Here is a 19,076-nt window from a genome sequence, read left to right on the forward strand (position 1 = left end):
GTCTTGTATACATAGAGGGAAGCCTGGCCCTCACGAGAGTGCTGGGACTTCAAACCAGGGCCCTCTCATTTACATAGCAAGTACTCTTAGCCACTGACCCACCTCTGGGATGCCAGGGTTAAGGGCATCCACATCCTGCTCATTAACTGATCTTACATTGCCTAGAGTAGGGATTTAGGAAGTGGTGGTAAACTTCCGCAGCAAACGCTAAGAGAGCCGTACTCTTATAAGAAACATACTTATTTAAGCAATGGCTTTTGAAGACAAGTGAAATAGAAGGGAAGGGATACTCACGACCAGATACAGCATCACCTGGCGCCTATTCAAAACATAAATTATTCTCCACCTCTCCCCTTCGAAATCCCAGTCCCAGATTTTCAAGTGCAGATTGAAAACCACCCCCAATTTATATGGGGTGTGTACGTTTTATTTTACATTTTATCTACGACTTTGGGGGAGGAGGCTTCACATTCCCTGGTGCCTGCTAACGGAACTCAGGGAACAAATTGCAGGAGTTGGTTCTCTGTGGGCCCTGAGAATCTAACTCAGTCACGCACGCTGACAGATGCCTTTACCTGCTGAGCCATCTTGCTGGCCCCTGAGTTGTATTTGTTTTGTTACGGACTGCTGTGCACGGATACTCAGTGCTGGAGACCCGTGGTGTTCCTACTTGGTAGGAATTTCTTTTGGAGACAGGAAGGGCAGGAAGGGAGGTGGTTTTCTCTGTGCCGCTTGGCTGTCCTGGAACTAGCTCTGTAGCCCAGGCTGGTCTTCAACTCACAGAGATCCTGCCTCTGCCTCTGCCTCCTAAGTGCTGGAATCAAAGGTGTCGCCACCACCGTCTGACATGGAATTTCTGATCAGACTTGTAGAATATGAACTCCGGCGGGAGAAAGTAAAGCCCACTGGCTGGAGTGCAATTTCAAATAAGCGAGGGTGTTTCTGGAGCTCTCTGGAGAGTACGCAGCCGCCGCCCTCTTCCGGATTACATTCCTTCCTTCTCTTGAACACTGTTTATCAAAAACTCAGTTTAACCAGGCCAGCTGCCCTCTGCTAAATCAGGCAACCTCGGACCGCCCGCTGCCGGCGCCAAGGGACCCCCAAACCAGGGCGGCTCCCAACCCACCCGAGTCAAATTCCAGCGATGGCGCTCCGCCCTCGGCCCGGGAATGCGGAAGGGCCGCGGGACCTGCGCGGGGAGCCGGGGAGGCCCGCGGGCTGGAGCGACTGCGGCAGGAGGATGCCGTGCGGGTGAGCTGAGGAATCCGTACTCACGGCTATCCGGGTTGAGCTCGTCGGGCCGCGCAGCCAAGCAGGCTAGTCGCCGCCGCTGGCTGCAGGGCCCCGGGGTCTTAGAAACGCTCGCCGCATCCCCCTGCCGCGGTTGGTCGCGCCGGGCTCGCCGGTGCTCCTTCCGCCCCGCCCCCGGGCCGGAAGTGCGGCGCCGCCACCGTCCCGCCGCAGTCTCCACTGGTCGCAGTCGCCGGTCGGGTCCTCTCGTGCGAACAGCATCAGGTCAGGTGAGTGGCTCTCGGCCCCGCGGAGCATCCTCCGGCCGCATCTGTCCCTCGTGCTGCGCAACCGCGTCTGGAGCCTGCGGGCGGCGGGGCCATCGGCTGGCGGAGCGGAGGCGGCTCGGTTCGAGGCCCTGCGCGGTTTCTGTGTTGGCGAACCCTGGCCGAGCGAGGCCCCCGGACCGTGTGCACAGGGCCTGCGACATCCGATGACTGACACCTGGTGCCCGGCTGCCCACACCTGCCGCGGCCGCAGGTCCAAGCTGCGTGTTAGCGCAACTGCGCGCATCCGTTCTAGACGCTTTGTGGGAGGAGAAGCCCCGCTGGTGCACGGTTCTTGCCAAAGGAAACCAGTAACCGGTACTAGAGTTTGTGGTTAGCAAATGCTAAAATGGGCCGATTTGCATAAATTCTTACTGTGTCTTAGGTCTTGCAAAGATTTAGCTCACTGTTAGAGAAGGACAATTCAAAGAAAGCTGAAAAGAATGGAGAACTTATTGAGCCAGGGATCCAAGATGAACCGGTGGATCTCTGCTAGGAGGCACCGAGCAAAAGGTGGCCAAGATCAAAAGATGAGTATAGTATTATGTGTACAAGAAACACGGGAGGTCAGCCCGAAGGGAGCAGAACAATGACGAATACTAGCTGGGAAAGAGGAAGGTAGTTAGGGTAGGACCCTTGTATACACACAGCCCTGGGCTAGATCCTATAAAGTAAAATGACGTAGTTAGCTAAGTTAGGCCTCTTTATAGGTGTATTGAGAACTCGATGAGAAATGAAAAATTATGTAAGAGGATTTGGGGAGTCGCTTGGATCCCTCGACAAGGAAGTAACACGATGAAAGGATGTTTAGGGGATCGGGTTGACAGCTTTTGTTAAAGATGGCTTGGCTGTAGTCCTGTGTGTTAGAGAAATATCACAGCATTTTCTGATTCAATAAACTCTTTACAGAGTATCGCCTAAAACCCTATTAGTTTATGGTTATAGAAAGTGATAACCAGAGAGATGATGTCATTTGCCTGGGATCACTTGAGGAATTCATAATGATGCCACCAATTTTTTTTCTGTGAGCTCGTTGACACTCTCTCTCTCTCTCTCTCTCTCTCTCTCTCTCTCTCTCTCACACACACACACACACACACACACACACACACAAGCATACACAAGCACCTGATCACTCTTCCTGTCTGGATACTAGGTTAGGTAAATTCTGTGATGGCTGCTTCCGTATTCATTATTGCTTCAGTGGGGCAGAGTTTACTGAGCTGCAGCTTCTGAAGGACAGATCCCCAGGTGATGGTTGGCCAAAGTTAGGAAAGCCAGGCATGGGGCCAATATCCCCATTTCCCCCAAGGTTAAAAGATATGATACAGCTGTGTAGGGATGACTTTCATATACCCTAGTTACCAGCGTCTTTGATTGTTCTTTAACAAGTTTCACACGTTGAGCAACACAAATTTCCCTTCCTCCCTCTGAAGCTTGATCACTGACTTCCCCCTTACCTGGCAAAAGCCAGATAACAGGAGAAAAGGTTATTCAGAACTCACTATGTACAGGGGAGGGAGAAAGAGGTAAACTAATGAGATTTAGCAAGCTTGTTACCCCCTTAATTGGTGGAAGGGGGGCATGTTGACAGTTTTAGAGGAAGATTATTTGACTTTTAGAGGAGTAAACCTGCTTGAAAAACATGATATCCAGGACAGTCCCTTTGGGCTCTGGGTGTGGTGTCACCTCTGGACTTGTTACCATTAGAGGGAGGTAGCCGTAGCTACTCCATTCTTTACGGGCATGCTTCCCGTGGTCAGATCCTTGGACTTTGGAAGAGAAAAAGGGAGGCCAGAGAGACCTTAAAGGCGCCTCTTTGGTTCTGTGTCCTTAACATGGCAAGCAAGCATCATACTTCATATTCACCTCAAGGAACACATCAGCCTTGCATGGCTGAAGTTTTCATGATGGGCATTTGAGCTGCTGATATGAAGGACGCTGGGCTGGTGAGACATGTTCTGTGGCTGGATTCCTTGGGCATTCCTTCTGCCTCTTCCTAGCTTTTATCTGAGAAGTTGGTATAGCAACAGAGCTCGTGTTGTAAGCTGCTGTGAGGATTAATTATTAATGCATGTGACGTGCTTACCTCTGGTGCCTGGTACACCTGTAGCCTGTTCCTATGTTAATAACGTTCCTTCCAGGTACTGAGCAAGGGGTAACTAGCTGGTAGGCTTTGTGAAGTGGTTGAGTGTGTGCTGACTAATGGGTACATTCTAGGCGGAGAAATCCTTATTTTAGGGTTGCACAAATCTGATACCTTAACCGTGAACGTTTGTGTATGCAATATTGTTTGTGATGGGAAGAAATTAATTATATGTATGTTGCTGCTTGCCGAGTGTTTATTTGGTACCTGCCATGTGCAAGCAGTCTTCCTAGACTCTCATCCAAGTAGAAAAGCAAAAGGCTGTAGAAGGGTATTTGTAAATTATACATCAATATAATCATGTTCAGTAGTAGAGAATAAAAGGCCAGGTGTATGACACTAACTAAGGGTCTGGGTTTGATCCACACACTCAAAAATGTTTTTCAGAAGATGCAGAGGACCTCATCAACTCAATATGTCAGGCCAGTCTCAAAAAAAAAAAAAAAAAAAAAAAAATTACTCTGGAAGCTGAGGCAGGAGGCTCCGGAGTTGGAAGTCAGCCTCAGCTATGTAGTATGGCTTTGTCTCGGAAAAGGAAGAGAAATCCAAACAAGATTTGCCAGGGGTGTGAGGTACACAGCTGACTTCCAGGACTTTTCGGAATGACGTTAACATCTATAACTTAATTGGATTATTACATGGGTATACACATTTACACAAGTGAGGAGGTACCCAAGGTAGGGAGCTGACTGGCAGGGACACCCAGAACACCTGTAAGGGAGAAGAGAACAGTGCAGTGTCTGTGCTGAGTGTGAAAATACATGTATTCACCAAGTTTTCCCCGTGTGAAGGAAAGTCGTAAAAATTGTGTTTAGCTCTTTAAAAGAAAGATAATTATGGAACTTAAAAAAAAAAAAACTATGTAACATAAAAACCAATTATATGTCATTAAGCATATGAGTTTAATTTTGTGAAGCATTTTAATTTGATTATGTACGGAATTCCCTTTCTGATTGCTGCCTTGAAACTGGTCTTGTATCTGGTCATTCAACAATAAGTAACTTGTCCACCATGATTACAGGAGAATCCATTGGAAATTTCTAGATTCTGACAGATGTCGGAAAAGACAAAATTGAATTTAAAAGACTTTAGTTTTGGGCCTGGAGCCTGTCTGTGCTTTCCACCTTCAGTGGCTCCTCCCATGAATCTGCTCACAAATCAAAACTCCCTCACTGTACAGTTCCCCTACCTTGACGTCTCAGCTGCCATTGTAGTGTAGCTGGGCTAAAATTCTTTCTGTAAAGATTTTATTTTTAATTATATGTGTATGGGTGGGGCTTGTGCATGTGAGAGGTATTGGATCCCAAGGAGCTTGCGTTACAGGTGGTTGTGATTTCCCCACCCACCCTGAGCAGCCATCTTGGTCCTCAAAGAGCAGTGACTAGCCCAGCCCCTAAACTGATTGCTTTACAACTCCTTCTCCCATAGAACCAGTTCCACCCTTTTCTCCTTAATCTAATAACAATCAGTGGTGAGTTTTTCTTTTAGATTTTATGCCCCATGCTGTTTGTTTGGGGGGGGTTGTTTTTTGTTTGTTTTTGGGTTTTTTTTGGGTTTTTTTTTTTTTTGACAAAACTTCACTCTGAAACCAGGCTGGCCCGGGACTTACCGTCTAGCCCAGGCTAGCCTCGAACCTGCGGCAATCCTCTTGCCTCAGCCTGGAGAGAGCCGCACCCAGCTTGAGTGGTAGCTTTGAGATACAAAGTTTTTCAGCCAGCACTTAAGTACGTCCAAGGATAGAACTTTGAAGAAAGCTGTCCAAGGATAGAACTTTGAAGAAAGCTGTCGTTAGAAAGCAAGAAAAACCTGCTGAGCAGTGGGGGAATGTGGGATAGGATGCTGGTAAGAAGTGGGAGATGTGTCTGAGAGAGCCACCCGAACGGGGCGGGGTTTGTCGCCGCCATTTTTGTTTGTTTTCTTTTACCAGAATAGAAAATTCTCCCAGACCTGGCTGGTCCTTTTGAACTTTCTAGATGTCTGTGGCCTTAAGCCTGAAACAAAGATGTCTCCTCCAGTCACACTTTAAAGAATTCACAGAACTAGGACTTTGCTGTTTTCCCATGGATACATAACAAAGAGTCCTTAACTTTGTTTTATCACCTATAAGGTAATACCTGGGGGTTTGTTGTTGCTGTTGGTTTGAGTCCTTTGGTTTTGAGACAGGGTCTTTATCGCCCTGGCTGTCCTGGAACTTAACTCTGTAGACCAGCCTGGCCTTAAACTTAAAGAACTCTTCCTGCCTCTGCCTCCAGAGTGCTGGGATCGTAGGTGTGTGCCACCACACCTGGCCAATAAATTCCAGTGTTTAAAAGCCAGGAACTCCCAAGCAGTTTAGTCTTCCATGATTGCCCTCATCTGAAGGGATCATGTCCAGTGTGGCTGACTTACACAGATGGATGGCCCATTGCCGCTGGCTTTTGCAGGAGACCTCAGTTCCCTGCTATCTGGTGCTAGCATCTGCGGATTGACTCACAACAGCAAGCAGGGGATGCAATTTCTATTGTAACAGTCAACTGACATCACTGCACAATGCACTCTGCTCTCCACTCTTCACTTCTGGGTGGCTGCACAGTGACAGCTGTTGAGGGTCATCTTGGAGCCCAACAACCACCTTGGCAAGATGGGGAAGGAATTTCAGTGCCATCAGGAACCATGCAGGTAGCAAAACATTGGGGGGGGGGGCGGCGGATTTCTCATTGAATACTCGACAAGAATCTGGGGGTGCTAATCTGGTGATTCCTTCTGCGCTTGTTCAAGATGTCTGAAATTCAAGGTTTTAAGTAAAATGTCACCTTAAAAACATTGACAAGGACTGGAGAGATGGCTCAGTGGCTAAGAGCACTGACTGCCCTTCCAGAGGTTCTGAGTTAAATTCCCAGCAACTACATGGTGACTCACAACCGTCTGTAATGAGGTCTGGTGCCCTCTTCTGGTCTTTCTGAAGAAAGAGCCAGTGTACTCACAGATAGATAGATAGATAGATAGATAGATAGATAGATAGATAGATAGATAGATACATACATACATACACACATACATACATGCATACATAGGTGGATAAAATTGACAAGCTAATTTTTGAAGAAATATTTTAAAGGGCATCTTGGGGGCTACTAAACAAACCTTCCTGCAGACTACAAATAATTTGCTAGCTGCCAGTTATTGGCTATGAGCTGCCTCTCAGTATGTATATAAGTGTGCACGTACATGTGGGGGCCAGAGGACAATCCCTGGTGTCATCCCTTAGGTGTGTTCACCTTTTTGAGACATGTCTGCTGGTCTGCATGCTGACATGGATTCTCAGCTCCAGCTCAGGTCCCAGTGCTCAAAGGCCGTCTTCCCAGCCCATGAGTCACCTTTTACATGGATGAAGAGAATGAGGTAGCTAAAGTGGCTGAAAGTCAAAGAACTGGAATTAGAACCCAGGCCTTCATTTACCCAACCAAAGTTGAAAAGCCAGGGGAAACTGGACATGCATACAGCCAGCGTGGACTATGTGGTTTCAACCTTAGCTGTACATTGGAGATGCCCAGTGCATTGATGAACATTTACGTAATTATTTCAAGTTTGTGAGTGTGTTGTCTTGTGTATATCTATGCATAGTGTGCGTGCCTGGAACCTGTGGAGGTCAGAAGAGGGTGTCAGGTCCCCTGGGATTAGAGTTACAGACAGTTGTGAGCCTCCATGTGAGAGGTAGGAATCGAACCCAGGTTGTCCACAAGAGCAACAAGTATTCTTTTTTTCTTTTTTCTTTTTTTTTTTTTTTGGTTTTTTTTGAGACAGGGTTTCTCTGTGTAGTCCTGGCTATCCTGGAACTCACTCTGTAGACCAGGCTGGCCTCGAACTCAGAAATTCTCCTGCCTCTGCCTCCCACCACCGCCCCGCTGCAACAAGTATTCTTAATCGTTGAACCAACGTCCAGCTCCCACCTGGTGCATCTTAGAACTAAATTGGCCTCCACTCCCAGCATTTCCGTACTGTTAGGCTAGACTAAGACTCGGGCATCGTTTTTTTTTTTTTTTTTTTAATAAACTTCAGAGATGCCGGGCGCACGATGCTGGGAGATCGAGCAGTGTTTATTGCCTCGTGGTGGTGACAGATACTTGGGGAAGCATCAAAGTGATGTTGGACTCCTCGGGCGGTGGCAGCATGTGCTCCGAGCATCTTTCCAAGCCTGAGGAAGCCAGAAAGGCAGGATCAAATTCAACAAATTTCTGCTGGTTTATAACTTGGACATTAGACATTGACATCACTTGTAAAGCCAGCTTCCTGCATCCCTGGCCCCAATGTGAACTGGCATCACAAGAACCTCTTAGTTCACTATGTTAGGGACACAGAGAAAAACTCAAGTGTTTGTTTTTAGTTAAAGGTAGTTTACATTCTGGGCTGTGATTTATTGTGAATACGTTCATCTGTGACTGCAATAACTGTAGTCTAAGGGTAGGGGGTAGGGTAAGGCACTCCCACCTCCTAAAGCACTTTCATTAATATTTGAGCATAAAGGTTTCTCTGTTAAATCATGGCTAATAGAAGGTGCTGCCACTTGTTAAGCCCGTCTGACCTGCTACACTCCTGCTACACTGATAGTCAGTCCAGGCTTTGGCTTCTCCCATCAGTTGTTCTCGGTACAGTCGGCCGGTCCATGTGGTTTCTCAGCTGTGGCTTGGACTTATATGAAGACTCCAGCTGTCTGTGATCTGAATGCAGAGGAGAATCGGCGCTCAGAAACCTATGTTCACATCTGTTGGAAACTTTGAAAAAGGTTTTAAGTGAGCTACAATAACTAGAAGAGAGGTTAACGGGAAAGAGGCTGTGTGTGTGTGTGTGTGTAGAGAGAGATTGCCTCTAGTCGGGCTTGAGTATGCCCATCTTGGGGAGTTAATGTCTGGCCTTAAGCTGCATCATTTCGAAGGCAGGCAGCTTCATTTACTGCCGGGCTGTTTAGACTTTCTCCTGAGAGTGAGTATGTATGTATGTATGTATGTATGTATGTATGTATGTATAATAAGTATACACGAGACTGATGAAATGTCTCGGTATAAAGGCTATTTCTGCCAAGTCTGACAGCCTGTGTTTGAACCCATGTGGTGGGTTCAAATTCTCAAACACTGTCCTCTAATATACATATGCATGTGTGGACACACACAATTTTTTTTGTTTTGTTTTGTTTTTTTGTTTGTTTGTTTTTTTGTTTTTCGAGACAGGATTTTTCTGTGTAGTCCTGGCTGTCCTGGAACTCACTCTGTAGACCAGGCTGGCCTCGAACTCAGAAATCTGCCTGCCTCTGCCTCCCAAGTGCTGGCATTAAAGGCGTGCGCCACTACCGACCGTACACACAAATTTTTAAAACAACAACAACAAAACCAAGTGAGGTAGTGCATGCTTGTGATACAGACATAGGAGAGGAAGCTGTCTCAAGTCTGTGAGTGATGAACTAGCGGCTGCCTAGCTTCCCTGCTGGGGGGGGGGGTGGACACGACACACGACTGAAAGTGGGGGAAGTTGCTTTTGTGGTGTCTGTGGGATGTCCAAAATGGGCCTGTTGCCTACACAGCTGGGTGTGAATGTGCAGCTCAAGGTGAAGTGCAAGCCGGAGGTGTAGGCCCTGGAGCCAGAACACTGCAGAAGCAGGAGGATTCTGTAGCAGCCTGGGATGCAGCTGCATAGTGAAACCCTGTCAGAAATGCCAAGACATGAGGAACCCCAGTGTTTGAGGGGAGATGGAAGCCAAAGAAGAAAACCCCAGGTGGGCCAGTCCTGGAAGCAGGAGAACTGAGGCTGCAGTGGAGGGCGGCCTTCCCACAGCCCAGCCCACCACAGTGTCAAGTACAGGCCCTGAAGAAAGACTTCCTGAAGTTGTCGCTTGAGGCAGTTGCTGTGGGCTGAGGAGTGAGTGGGAGGCGAGTAGGCATAGGTTTCTCTCAACCTACTTTAATCAGGGTTCAACTTCTCTAGCCCACCACCCACCAGAGGTAGTGGAAAAGAAAAGTTATTTAGTGCATGGCGGACACGGCCTGTTTAGAAATTGTTCTTTGGAGCAAATCCAATCTACATTGTCAGGAAATCAGTTCACTTCACAGGACTCAGCAGAGGCAGCTTGATCCACTCACAGATACTTCACAGATACATCAGCAGCCAGTTCGGTAGTGTCGGGGTAGCAAACAGAACAAAAGTCAGCAGAGGTGGCACAGCCCAGCAGGAGCAGCCAGGCCTCAGCTGAAGGAGTCAGCAGGAGCGATTAGGACCAGCAGGGACTCCATGAAGCAAAGATCACCAAAGATGAAGACTTGAGACCAACGAAGCTCGTAAAGCTAGCTATGCAAACAGGACCCCATCGCTGTCCCTTGAGTCCTATATATACGCCCTCCATGTGGGTCTCACCTCAGCACGTGAATCTGTATTGGCTGACATCACTCTGCCAATCAACCTGAAGCAGCAAGAAGCCACCAGAAGTTTTGGGGGCCTTTCTCTCTGTGGAGTCATGACAAATGGAGTTCAGCTCTGCAGTGTAGGGTGAGCCAATACATGTGTTGTTAGCGAAGAGTCCCTCGTTATTTCACACGCTTGCTCGAGCAAAACATCCTGTCACCTGTGTCTGCTTCCTTCAAGTGTCTGCCCCAGCAAAAAACACCATTCGACACACCTGACTTTCCAAAGAAATCATAAGTTTCCACTTCAGAGGGTGAGACAGTAGAGGAAGCCAAGATACTCTCTCAGAAGGCAAGTGGGAGGGGACGTTTTCTCTGGACCAGACTTCTCATCAGATTGGTGGCTTTGATACACCTTTGCTCGATTTTCAACTGCTGATGTGTGTCACATGGTTGTGTGTGTGTGAAGTGTATCTTGTTTTTGTGCTTTTGGAGATGGAACCCGGGATCTTGAACATACAGACAAGAACTCTACCACTGAGTGTTTCCCCAACCCTAAAAATCTTAAACTCCCAGCACTTAGGAAACCAAGGCAAGAGGATCATAAATCAGACCAGCTGGGCTACAAACATAGTAAGACCCTAAACTGTGTGTGTGTGTGCGTGTGCGTGTGTGTATGCGTGTGCGTGTGCTTAACAAAGTTGGGTTTCCTTTTTTGTTGTTGTTTGAAACAAGATCTTGCTATGTTTGTTCTCCAGTTATCCTAGAACATGTCTTTAGAACATGCTTGAATTAAAGGTGTACACCATCATGCTCTGCCCAAAGTTGGATTTCTTAAGAAACGGTTTTGGGGCTGGGTAAATGACCCAGTCAGTAAAGTGCTTGGCCATGTAATCGTGAGTCTCTGTGTTCAGATCCGAGCATCCACATAGAAAGCTAGCACATAAGTGCACCTAAAATCCCAGTGCTGGGGTGGCAGAGGAGCAGGAGCCCATTGGTCCAGCAGCCAGTTGGTGAGCTCACCAGTGCAACAGGAGACCCTGCCTCAAAAATTGGAGTGGAGGGGACTGGCTGAGAGGTTAAGAGCACTATCTGCTCTTCCAGAGGTCCTGAGTTCAATTCCCAGAAACCATATGGTGGCTCACATCTGTAATGAGATCTGGTGCCCTCTTCTGGCCTGCAGACACACATGCAAGCAGAATGCTGTATACATACTAAATATATAAATATATCTTAGTAACAATTAGAGTGAAAAGCGTCTGAGGGAGACACCCACTGTCGGCCTCTGCACCACCACATACATGCGTACGTATTCACAGACACCTTTAACAGAGACAAGGCATTGAGGGAGGAGGGCTCAGGAAACTGTCAGCACACACAGTTCCAGGATGTAAAGTGTTATAGTCACGCTGGGGATGTCGCTCACTGGGAGAGCCTACTATAACATGCATGAGAAACAGGTTTTAAACCTATTTAAACCTATTTTGGTGAGTTTTATTAAAGTTGGCATAAGCTATCATCGGAGAGGAGGGTTCCTCACTTGAGAAATGCTGTACGCAAGCCTGTAGGACATTTTCTTAATTAGTGATTGATGGGGAAGGCCCAGCCAGTGGTGGGTGGGGCCATCCCTGGGCTGATGGTCCTGGGCTCTATAAGAAAGCAGGACCAGCAAGTCATGATAAGCAAGCCAGTAAACAGCACCCCTCCTAACAGTACCTGGAGACTCACATCCATCTGTAACTCCAGTCCCAGAGGATCCAGCACCCTCTTCTGGTCTCCACTGGCACTGCACACATGTGTACAGACATACATAAAGACAAACACTCATACACATAAAAATAATAAAAGTTCAAACACATTTGTTTAAAAAAAAAAAAAAACAGGCCTGATATTTGTGAGATTTCAAATGATGTAGAGCCAGTCATCTGTGACTTAGATTTTAATTTGGCCTCTAACTCCAAAGCTGACAATATTGTGTTCTATTTGCATTGGTGCATCGTCCAGTAATGGGGATAGATTCTGAGAATGGCATTGTTAGGTGGTCTCATTTCTCTTGCCGACAGCATACAGTTACACAAAACCAGATACAATAGCTTGCTGCAGACCAAGACCGTGTGGTATACACCATTGTGTATGTTACCTGTCACCAACCAACACATTATCATGCATGTACTGATATTGTTTAAAATGCAGCCAGGGCATGTACCATGCCTATAATCCCAGCACTCAAAAGACAGGTAAGAGGACCAAGAGTTTCAGGTCATCTGTGATGACCTAACATGATGAATTTAAGACCAGTCTGAACTACATGAGGTCCTATTGTTCTTAAAAGGTTGGGGGTGTAAAAGATAAAATAAATTCTGTTAAATCGCTGATGGCTGTCAGCGGAGTGGAGGGTAGCACCCAAGCCTCTTACGGAGTCTCTAGGAATGATTGGGAGGATGATGAGATTCAGAAATTGTCAGATGGGGGGAAATGCAGGAACCGCTTGGAAGTCTAAGGGGAAGTTGGGTCTAGATGGTGTGTTTTAAAGGTGAGAACCGCATCTGACTACCCTAGTCCTGTCTACAGAATCCACTCCCAGTGGATAACAACTAGCCTTGGGAGCTTTTCCAGTTGCCTCTAACTGCAACTCCAGGGCTCCAGCCCCCTCCTCTGGGCTCTGTGGGCACCTGCCCTCGTGTACACATACCCACACACAGACACACACACATAATTAAAAATAAAAGCTAAATCTTAAGTTGGTCTTGCTAGGAGGTGGTGGCCCACAGCTTCAACCGCAGCACTTACAGGCAGAGTGAGTTCAAGAATACACAGGGCTACACAGAGGAAACCCTGTCCCTAAAACAAAAGAAATGAGTCTTGTGAGACGTGATGGAAAGTTCATAAATTCTGTTATTTAAAATCTGCTCTGTCACATTGAAAATAAAGCTTGGACGTACTTACTCTTACCCTCTAGAAGCAAATTTCCATATTAAAAAAATTTTTTTTTTGTTTTTTGTTTTTGTTTTTTTCGAGACAGGGTTTCTCTGTGTAGCCCTGGCTGTCCTGGAACTCACTCTGTAGACCAGGCTGACCTCGAACTCAGAAATCCACCTGCCTCTGCCTCCCAAGTGCTGGGATTAAAAGCGTGCGCCACCACCGCCCAGTGAGAATATTTTTACTCTAGCTCGGCATAGATTTTAATCCCAGCACTTGAGAATCAGAGACAGGAAGCTCTGTGTGAATTTCAGGCCAGCCGGGGTTATGCAAGGAAACCCCTGTTATAAAAAAGAAAGAGAAAGATTTTTATCTATATATCTATATATTTATTTTAGGCGTGTGTATACCCTTCTTGCTTTACGTATTATGCACTGTTTTTGTTTGTTCTCAGGTTTGAACCGCCACCATGTCGAGCAAAAAAGCGAAGACCAAGACCACCAAGAAGCGCCCTCAGCGCGCAACATCCAATGTGTTCGCCATGTTTGACCAGTCCCAGATCCAAGAGTTCAAAGAGGCCTTCAACATGATCGATCAGAACCGAGATGGCTTCATCGACAAGGAGGACCTGCACGACATGCTGGCGTCCCTGGGTAGCCTTTATGTGCATGCTCCCTGTGACAGTCCATCTCTGGGTTGTTCTGTGCTTTAACCCTTGTTCCGAAGGACCTACGGGAAGCTCTCGGGTGTGGGTGGGGCCCTGATACGAGCAGGGATCAGCTGCAGGGTGGGTACTAGGAAGGTTCTGTTCCTGTTAGCTAAGTAGACTGTGTCCGCAGGAGCCTGAAAGCCAGTCGTGGCTAGGTACAAGAGATCAGAAGTTGCAGTTAATCATATACAGTGGGCGATATCCTGAGGGTGGAGCACAGGTCATGAACAAATGAACAAAGAGGTGCCATTTATAGCTAACAATGGTTGTCTGGAAAGGAAGGGCGGTGTTAACTCAAAATGGACCCCAGGAAGAGAGACTTCCATAATAAAGCTCTTTTTATAAAAGAGAGAAGGAGAGAGAGAGAGAGAGAGAGAGAGAGAGAGAGAGAGAGAGAGAGAGAGAGAAAGAAATTAATTATTTCTAGAAGCCATAAATGGGGCTGACAAGATGGCTGAGTAGGTAAAGGTATATGCTGCCAAGCCTGGTGACCTCAGCGTGGGCCCCAGGATGGAGAGGCCTGGCACACTCATACCATTACCACTACACACACACACACACACACACACACATCCATTTTTAGATTCCTGTTTCACTCAGAACTCTCTTGAATCTCTAGGTTACAGTGGGTTAGATCTGCACATAGGAAAGTGGTCTTTTTACCTGTTTCACTCACTTGGTGGCTCCGTCTGAAGTACAGGCGAGTTGAGCGGGTGTCATGGGTGGAATAACCATTCCTGTGTCATTTAAATTTCACCCAAATTCTGGTTGGGACTGCCATTTTAGTCTGGTATAATTCTTGAGATGTTTCCTTAGATCTGAAGATGCAGTCAACACATCCTTTCCATGTGTGTCAACTCAATGTCTGAAGGGGACTTTGAGACGCTGACGTCAGCCAGTCCTTTTCACGGGAGGCTGTTTAAAACAGATGGCACTAAACTTGGTGTCTGGAGTGCTGGGTTTCAGTTCGGGTCTTCTCCAGGCCAGTGGGTGAACTGATTTTCAACCCCCTTCCCCAAGACCTTTCCTGTGGAGAGCTCTGTAGATGTCCCCACTCACTGTCAGGGAATTCTCTGGCTTATGTCCTAAGATTTGTGAACTGAAATCAAGGTTTCTCTTTACTGTGAGCACTCCAGTTCAAGTCTGGCATGGTGGCTCATTCATCATCATGCAGGAGAGTAAGTCAGGAGAATGAGGCAGGAGAGTTGCACTTAGGCTGACCTTGCTTTCTGTAGTGTTTGGGGTGGTCTTGTTGTTGTTGTTGTTTAATGAAAAGAGATGAAGAAACCAGGAAGATGGTTCAGCACAGAAAAGTGCTTTTGCCTTAAGCCTGAGGGTTTTGAGCCCCAGAACCCTGTGGAAGCAGAGAACCAACTCCTGAAAGTTGTCCTCAGGGCTGGTGAGATAGCTCAGCAGTTAAGAGCACTGACTGCTCTTCTGGAGGTCCTGAGTTCAGATCTCAGCAACCACATGGTGGCTCACAACCATCTGTAATGGGATCTGATGCCTGCTTATGGGGTGTCTGAAGACAGCTACAGTGTACTTACATATAATAAATAAATAAATAAATAGATAAATAAATAAAACCTTTTTTTTAAAAAAAAAAGGAAAGAAAGTTGTCCTCAGACCTCCACACATGTGATATCATGAATATTACATGTACATGTAATAAAAACCTTTAAAAATATGTGTGGTAGCATAACAGTAGCTAAATGATGCCAGCCTAAGTGGTTTGTTTTTTTTTTTTTCTTTGTTCCAATGTGCACCCTCGCAGGGAAGAACCCCACCGATGCCTACCTGGACGCCATGATGAACGAGGCCCCGGGCCCCATCAATTTCACCATGTTCCTCACCATGTTTGGAGAGAAGCTGAACGGCACGGACCCCGAGGACGTCATCAGAAACGCCTTTGCTTGCTTCGACGAGGAAGCCACAGGTAATGCTGCGTGCGTGTGTCCATGTGTCCATCCATCCTCACTTTAGGGTACATGGAACATAATTTTAGGATATTTTTTAATGTGTAAAATATATATTTATATATTATTATATTATAATATATATATTTTACACATTTAAAAATGTCCTAAAATTATTATTATATTATATATCATTTTATGTGTGTGTGTGTGTGTGTGTGTGTGTGTGTGTGTGTGTGTGTGAGTGAGTGAGTGAGCAAACTAACCAATCCTGTTATTTAAAATACGGCAGTAGAACCAGAAATGGCCTGGCCATAGATCTGTTGTAGGTCATGAAACAGCTGCCTATCTTGTTCCCCTTTAAATCCGTCTTCAAGCTTCCTAACAAAATCATGTATGTTTAGGGTCCGTTAGATAGTCCTGGACAACGAAAGCTGTCCTTTCTGAGACCCCTGGCTTACCTGAAAAGCATGGTTTATATATAGTGTGAGCACTTGAAATGTTCTGTGTCTCTGGGCTACCTGGGGGTTTGCTCTGTGTTTGTCTCCGTTTTCCTGTCCCTCCTAGAAGCACATTTCAGTGTGAGAAGCCTTCCCAGTCTCACCGTCCTCTCTCCTCATCCCTTCCTTCTTCAGTCATTTCTCCCGCACTTAACCTCCTGCTGGTTCTCACACATCACCTTGGTATCTCCCTCCCTCTCTCAGTACTGGTACATGGCTGTCCCTGCACTGACTCTGAGTGACACTGCCTCCTGTTCTGGGCAGCCACCTCCTAATTTTCACTTGACTTTGTGTTTCTATACTGTAGTGTTTACAAAGTTTTGTTTTTCTCTTCTGTGTATAAATATTACAGCTATGTGTATGTGTGTGTACCACATGCACACCTGGTGCCTTCAGGGGCCAGAAGAGGGGCATAAGATCTTTGGGACTGAAGTTACAAATGGTTGTGAGACTTTCTGTGGGTGCTGGGAGTCAGACCCCGGGTTCTTGAGGAGAGCAGAGTACTGGAGAGCTCTTAACCACTAAGCCATCTCTCCATTTTGACACTTTTAAAAATCAATAAAGTGCTCTGGAGTGGCTGGGAAGCAGCGGGGTGTGGTAGCCGGAGAGAGTGCTGAATCCTGACTGACGGTTTGTGGAATTGTGCCATGAGCCCGCCCTTTGTTGCCCTCCAGGCACCATCCAGGAGGACTACCTGAGGGAGCTGCTGACCACCATGGGCGACCGCTTCACAGACGAGGAGGTGGATGAGCTGTACAGGGAGGCCCCCATTGACAAAAAGGGGAATTTCAACTACATTGAGTTCACACGCATCCTCAAGCACGGAGCCAAAGACAAAGATGACTGAAGAGCTGCGGCCGACAGGCCTGTTGCATTTTCTTACTCACTTCATGTCTCAGACACTCTCCCCCATAGGACCTACTGCGTGCCACTTAGTTTCTCAGACACTTCCCCATAGGACCTACTATGTGCCACTTAGTTCTTCAGATACTTCCCCCCACCATAGGACCTACTGCGTGCCACTTAGTTTCACAGCTTTTCCTCTTTTTTTAATATATTTATTCCAGAACCTATCTGTCACTTAGCATGTGTATAATCAGACTGGAATGGGGACAATGTTGTAAATTGTACTGAAAATGAGATGAAATAAAAATCAACCAATGTGAAAGCCCAGGAAAATATATCCGTATTTCTGGTTTTGCTGGATTTTTTTTTTTTTTACATTTTTATATAATAAAAATGTTATTTTGAAATAAAGATTATGCTGCCTCAAGTGGAGTGTAAAACAAACGAGTGATAGTTTGGGGTATCCAGCTCTGTAAAACTCGAACTTTACAACATTCACATTTTCAGAACCTGTAAATACACTCTAGCATCTTTAAGAGCTAGTTACACCTTTGGTCTTTATCTTGCATCTTCTAGGGAAATGCCTGTTGAATGCTAAGTGTAGCGTGTCCTCTAGGAGAACAGATATTTCATTGATAGAAGGTTGCAAGAACATACGTAATTCCAGATAAGTGAACTGTTATTCTGCAGCATCGAATCCTCATGGTTCTTAGAGTTTGAGGAGATGGATTATCACCGGTGGACTGGAGGTGGACATGGTTGTTGAGGATTGAACACAGGGCCCTTAACTGCTGTATCGGAGCCATGCCCCCAGCCTGTTCTTTAAGTTGGGTGGGAGTGAGAGTTGCCTTTCTGTCTCACTAATTCCAGAACTCACAGTACAGTACTACAACCAAAGTCTCCCGAAAGCTGAAAATGCCAGCATGCTTTCATCACACTGGGGCAGAATTCAGTAGTTAACAATTTGTAGTCATCTAAAATCATCTTGGAGTAAAACAATTAATTTTTTTTTTTTTCAGAGAATCCTGCCTCAGGGAGAAAGCAGAAGACAAAGGGTTATAAACAGGCTGGGGTGTGGCTTGCATATGCTGTAATTCGCAGATTTGTGAGGTCCAACGTTCAAACCATGTTGAAGAAATAGAAGATATTACCAGCAATTACTGATATGCTTGAAGACAGCGGCACAGTGACCACTTAGGGAAGGCAGACTCTTTTAAGGGGAGCCTGGTGACATGTGACACCTATTTTTCCCTCTAAATGTGTTTCTTAAAGTCAGCATGTGCATTGCTTACGGCCTGCACCAGCTCAGTGCAGCACCCTGATCTGCTTTCTCCCTGGGCTCTTCTGACATCTAATAGAAGCAGCTGTTGCGCTCTGGGGGACATGAGCATTCTTCTGCAGGTGGATAGGTGCTCGCTCTCTGTCAGAGGAGCAATTACTACTTCTCACGGATAGAAGCTGAGAAAGGCCAGAGCGCCCGTCTAGAACCACGAATGCATTCGTGAGAGGCATTCCCGTTTCCACTTTTCACTATGAAGCGGCTCAAGTGGCTTGTCATAGGAATAAGTCTAAGCAGAAGTAGGTACCAAGCCATTTATCTAGTACCCATTACCCAGCAAGTTCTTGTAAGTGTTGCTGACTAAAGGCCAGGGCAGACAGGAGAGGCGTGACCACATAAATACTGTGTGGTGACGGAGAACACTGCACAGTACAAAGTGGACAGAAACGCTCCCTAGGAGGTACAGCCCAGTTGAGGTCTACTTGACAAAGAGTCCCTGTGCAAAGGCCGACTCACAGGAGCCAACTCCTCCCAAGGCACAGTGGCAGTAACGAGAACACGGAGATTGCTCTCAACTCAAGTATGTCACCAGTGGAATCCAGATAGGGCATCCCATGGCTGTAGATAGAAGAAAACCATACTTTGTGCTTGACAAACTCACTGTTGCTGTCTCCTATAGAACAGAGAGGCAACAAAGAAGTAAAGCTACCTAAGGAATTGTAGCATCCAGAGATGCAGTTACTTGGCTTGGGCTGGTGCAGACATGGCGGTCCTTGCCCCACGGACCTCCAGCCTAGCTGTGCCTTGGCGCTCATCTTGGGTATATAGTATTGGAGG

General features: G+C 46.5%; 1 protein-coding gene across 2 annotated transcripts; it reads left to right on the forward strand.

The window, feature by feature from the left end:
• Positions 1-1,355: 1,355 nt before the first annotated feature.
• Positions 1,356-17,303, forward strand: LOC117693665 (myosin regulatory light chain 12B). 2 transcript variants are annotated; one of them, XM_034484386.2, is made up of 4 exons: positions 1,356-1,520; positions 13,444-13,642; positions 15,473-15,634; positions 16,789-17,303. In XM_034484386.2, the coding sequence occupies exons 2-4, from the start codon at positions 13,459-13,461 to the stop codon at positions 16,959-16,961; spliced, it is 519 nt and encodes a 172-aa protein (XP_034340277.1). In that variant the 5' UTR covers positions 1,356-1,520; positions 13,444-13,458; the 3' UTR covers positions 16,962-17,303. The 2 variants fall into 2 exon arrangements, with proteins under 2 accessions (XP_034340277.1, XP_076773412.1); XM_076917297.1 differs by having other exon boundaries at positions 1,508-1,874.
• The last annotated feature ends 1,773 nt before the right edge of the window (positions 17,304-19,076 follow it).

The sequence above is a fragment of the Arvicanthis niloticus genome, chromosome 21 (genome assembly GCF_011762505.2).
Source record: "Arvicanthis niloticus isolate mArvNil1 chromosome 21, mArvNil1.pat.X, whole genome shotgun sequence".
Classification (NCBI taxonomy): Eukaryota; Metazoa; Chordata; class Mammalia; order Rodentia; family Muridae; genus Arvicanthis; species Arvicanthis niloticus.

What these genes read in the sequence shown, in the direction of transcription:
- LOC117693665 (XM_034484386.2), top strand. Translation starts at nt 13,459, where the DNA reads ATGTCGAGCAAAAAAGCGAAGACCAAGACCACCAAGAAGCGCCCTCAG. An exon ending in CGACATGCTGGCGTCCCTGG is followed by an intron (nt 13,643 to 15,472) that starts GTAGCCTTTATG and finishes GCACCCTCGCAG; the next exon opens with GGAAGAACCCCACCGATGCC. An exon ending in CTTCGACGAGGAAGCCACAG is followed by an intron (nt 15,635 to 16,788) that starts GTAATGCTGCGT and finishes GTTGCCCTCCAG; the next exon opens with GCACCATCCAGGAGGACTAC.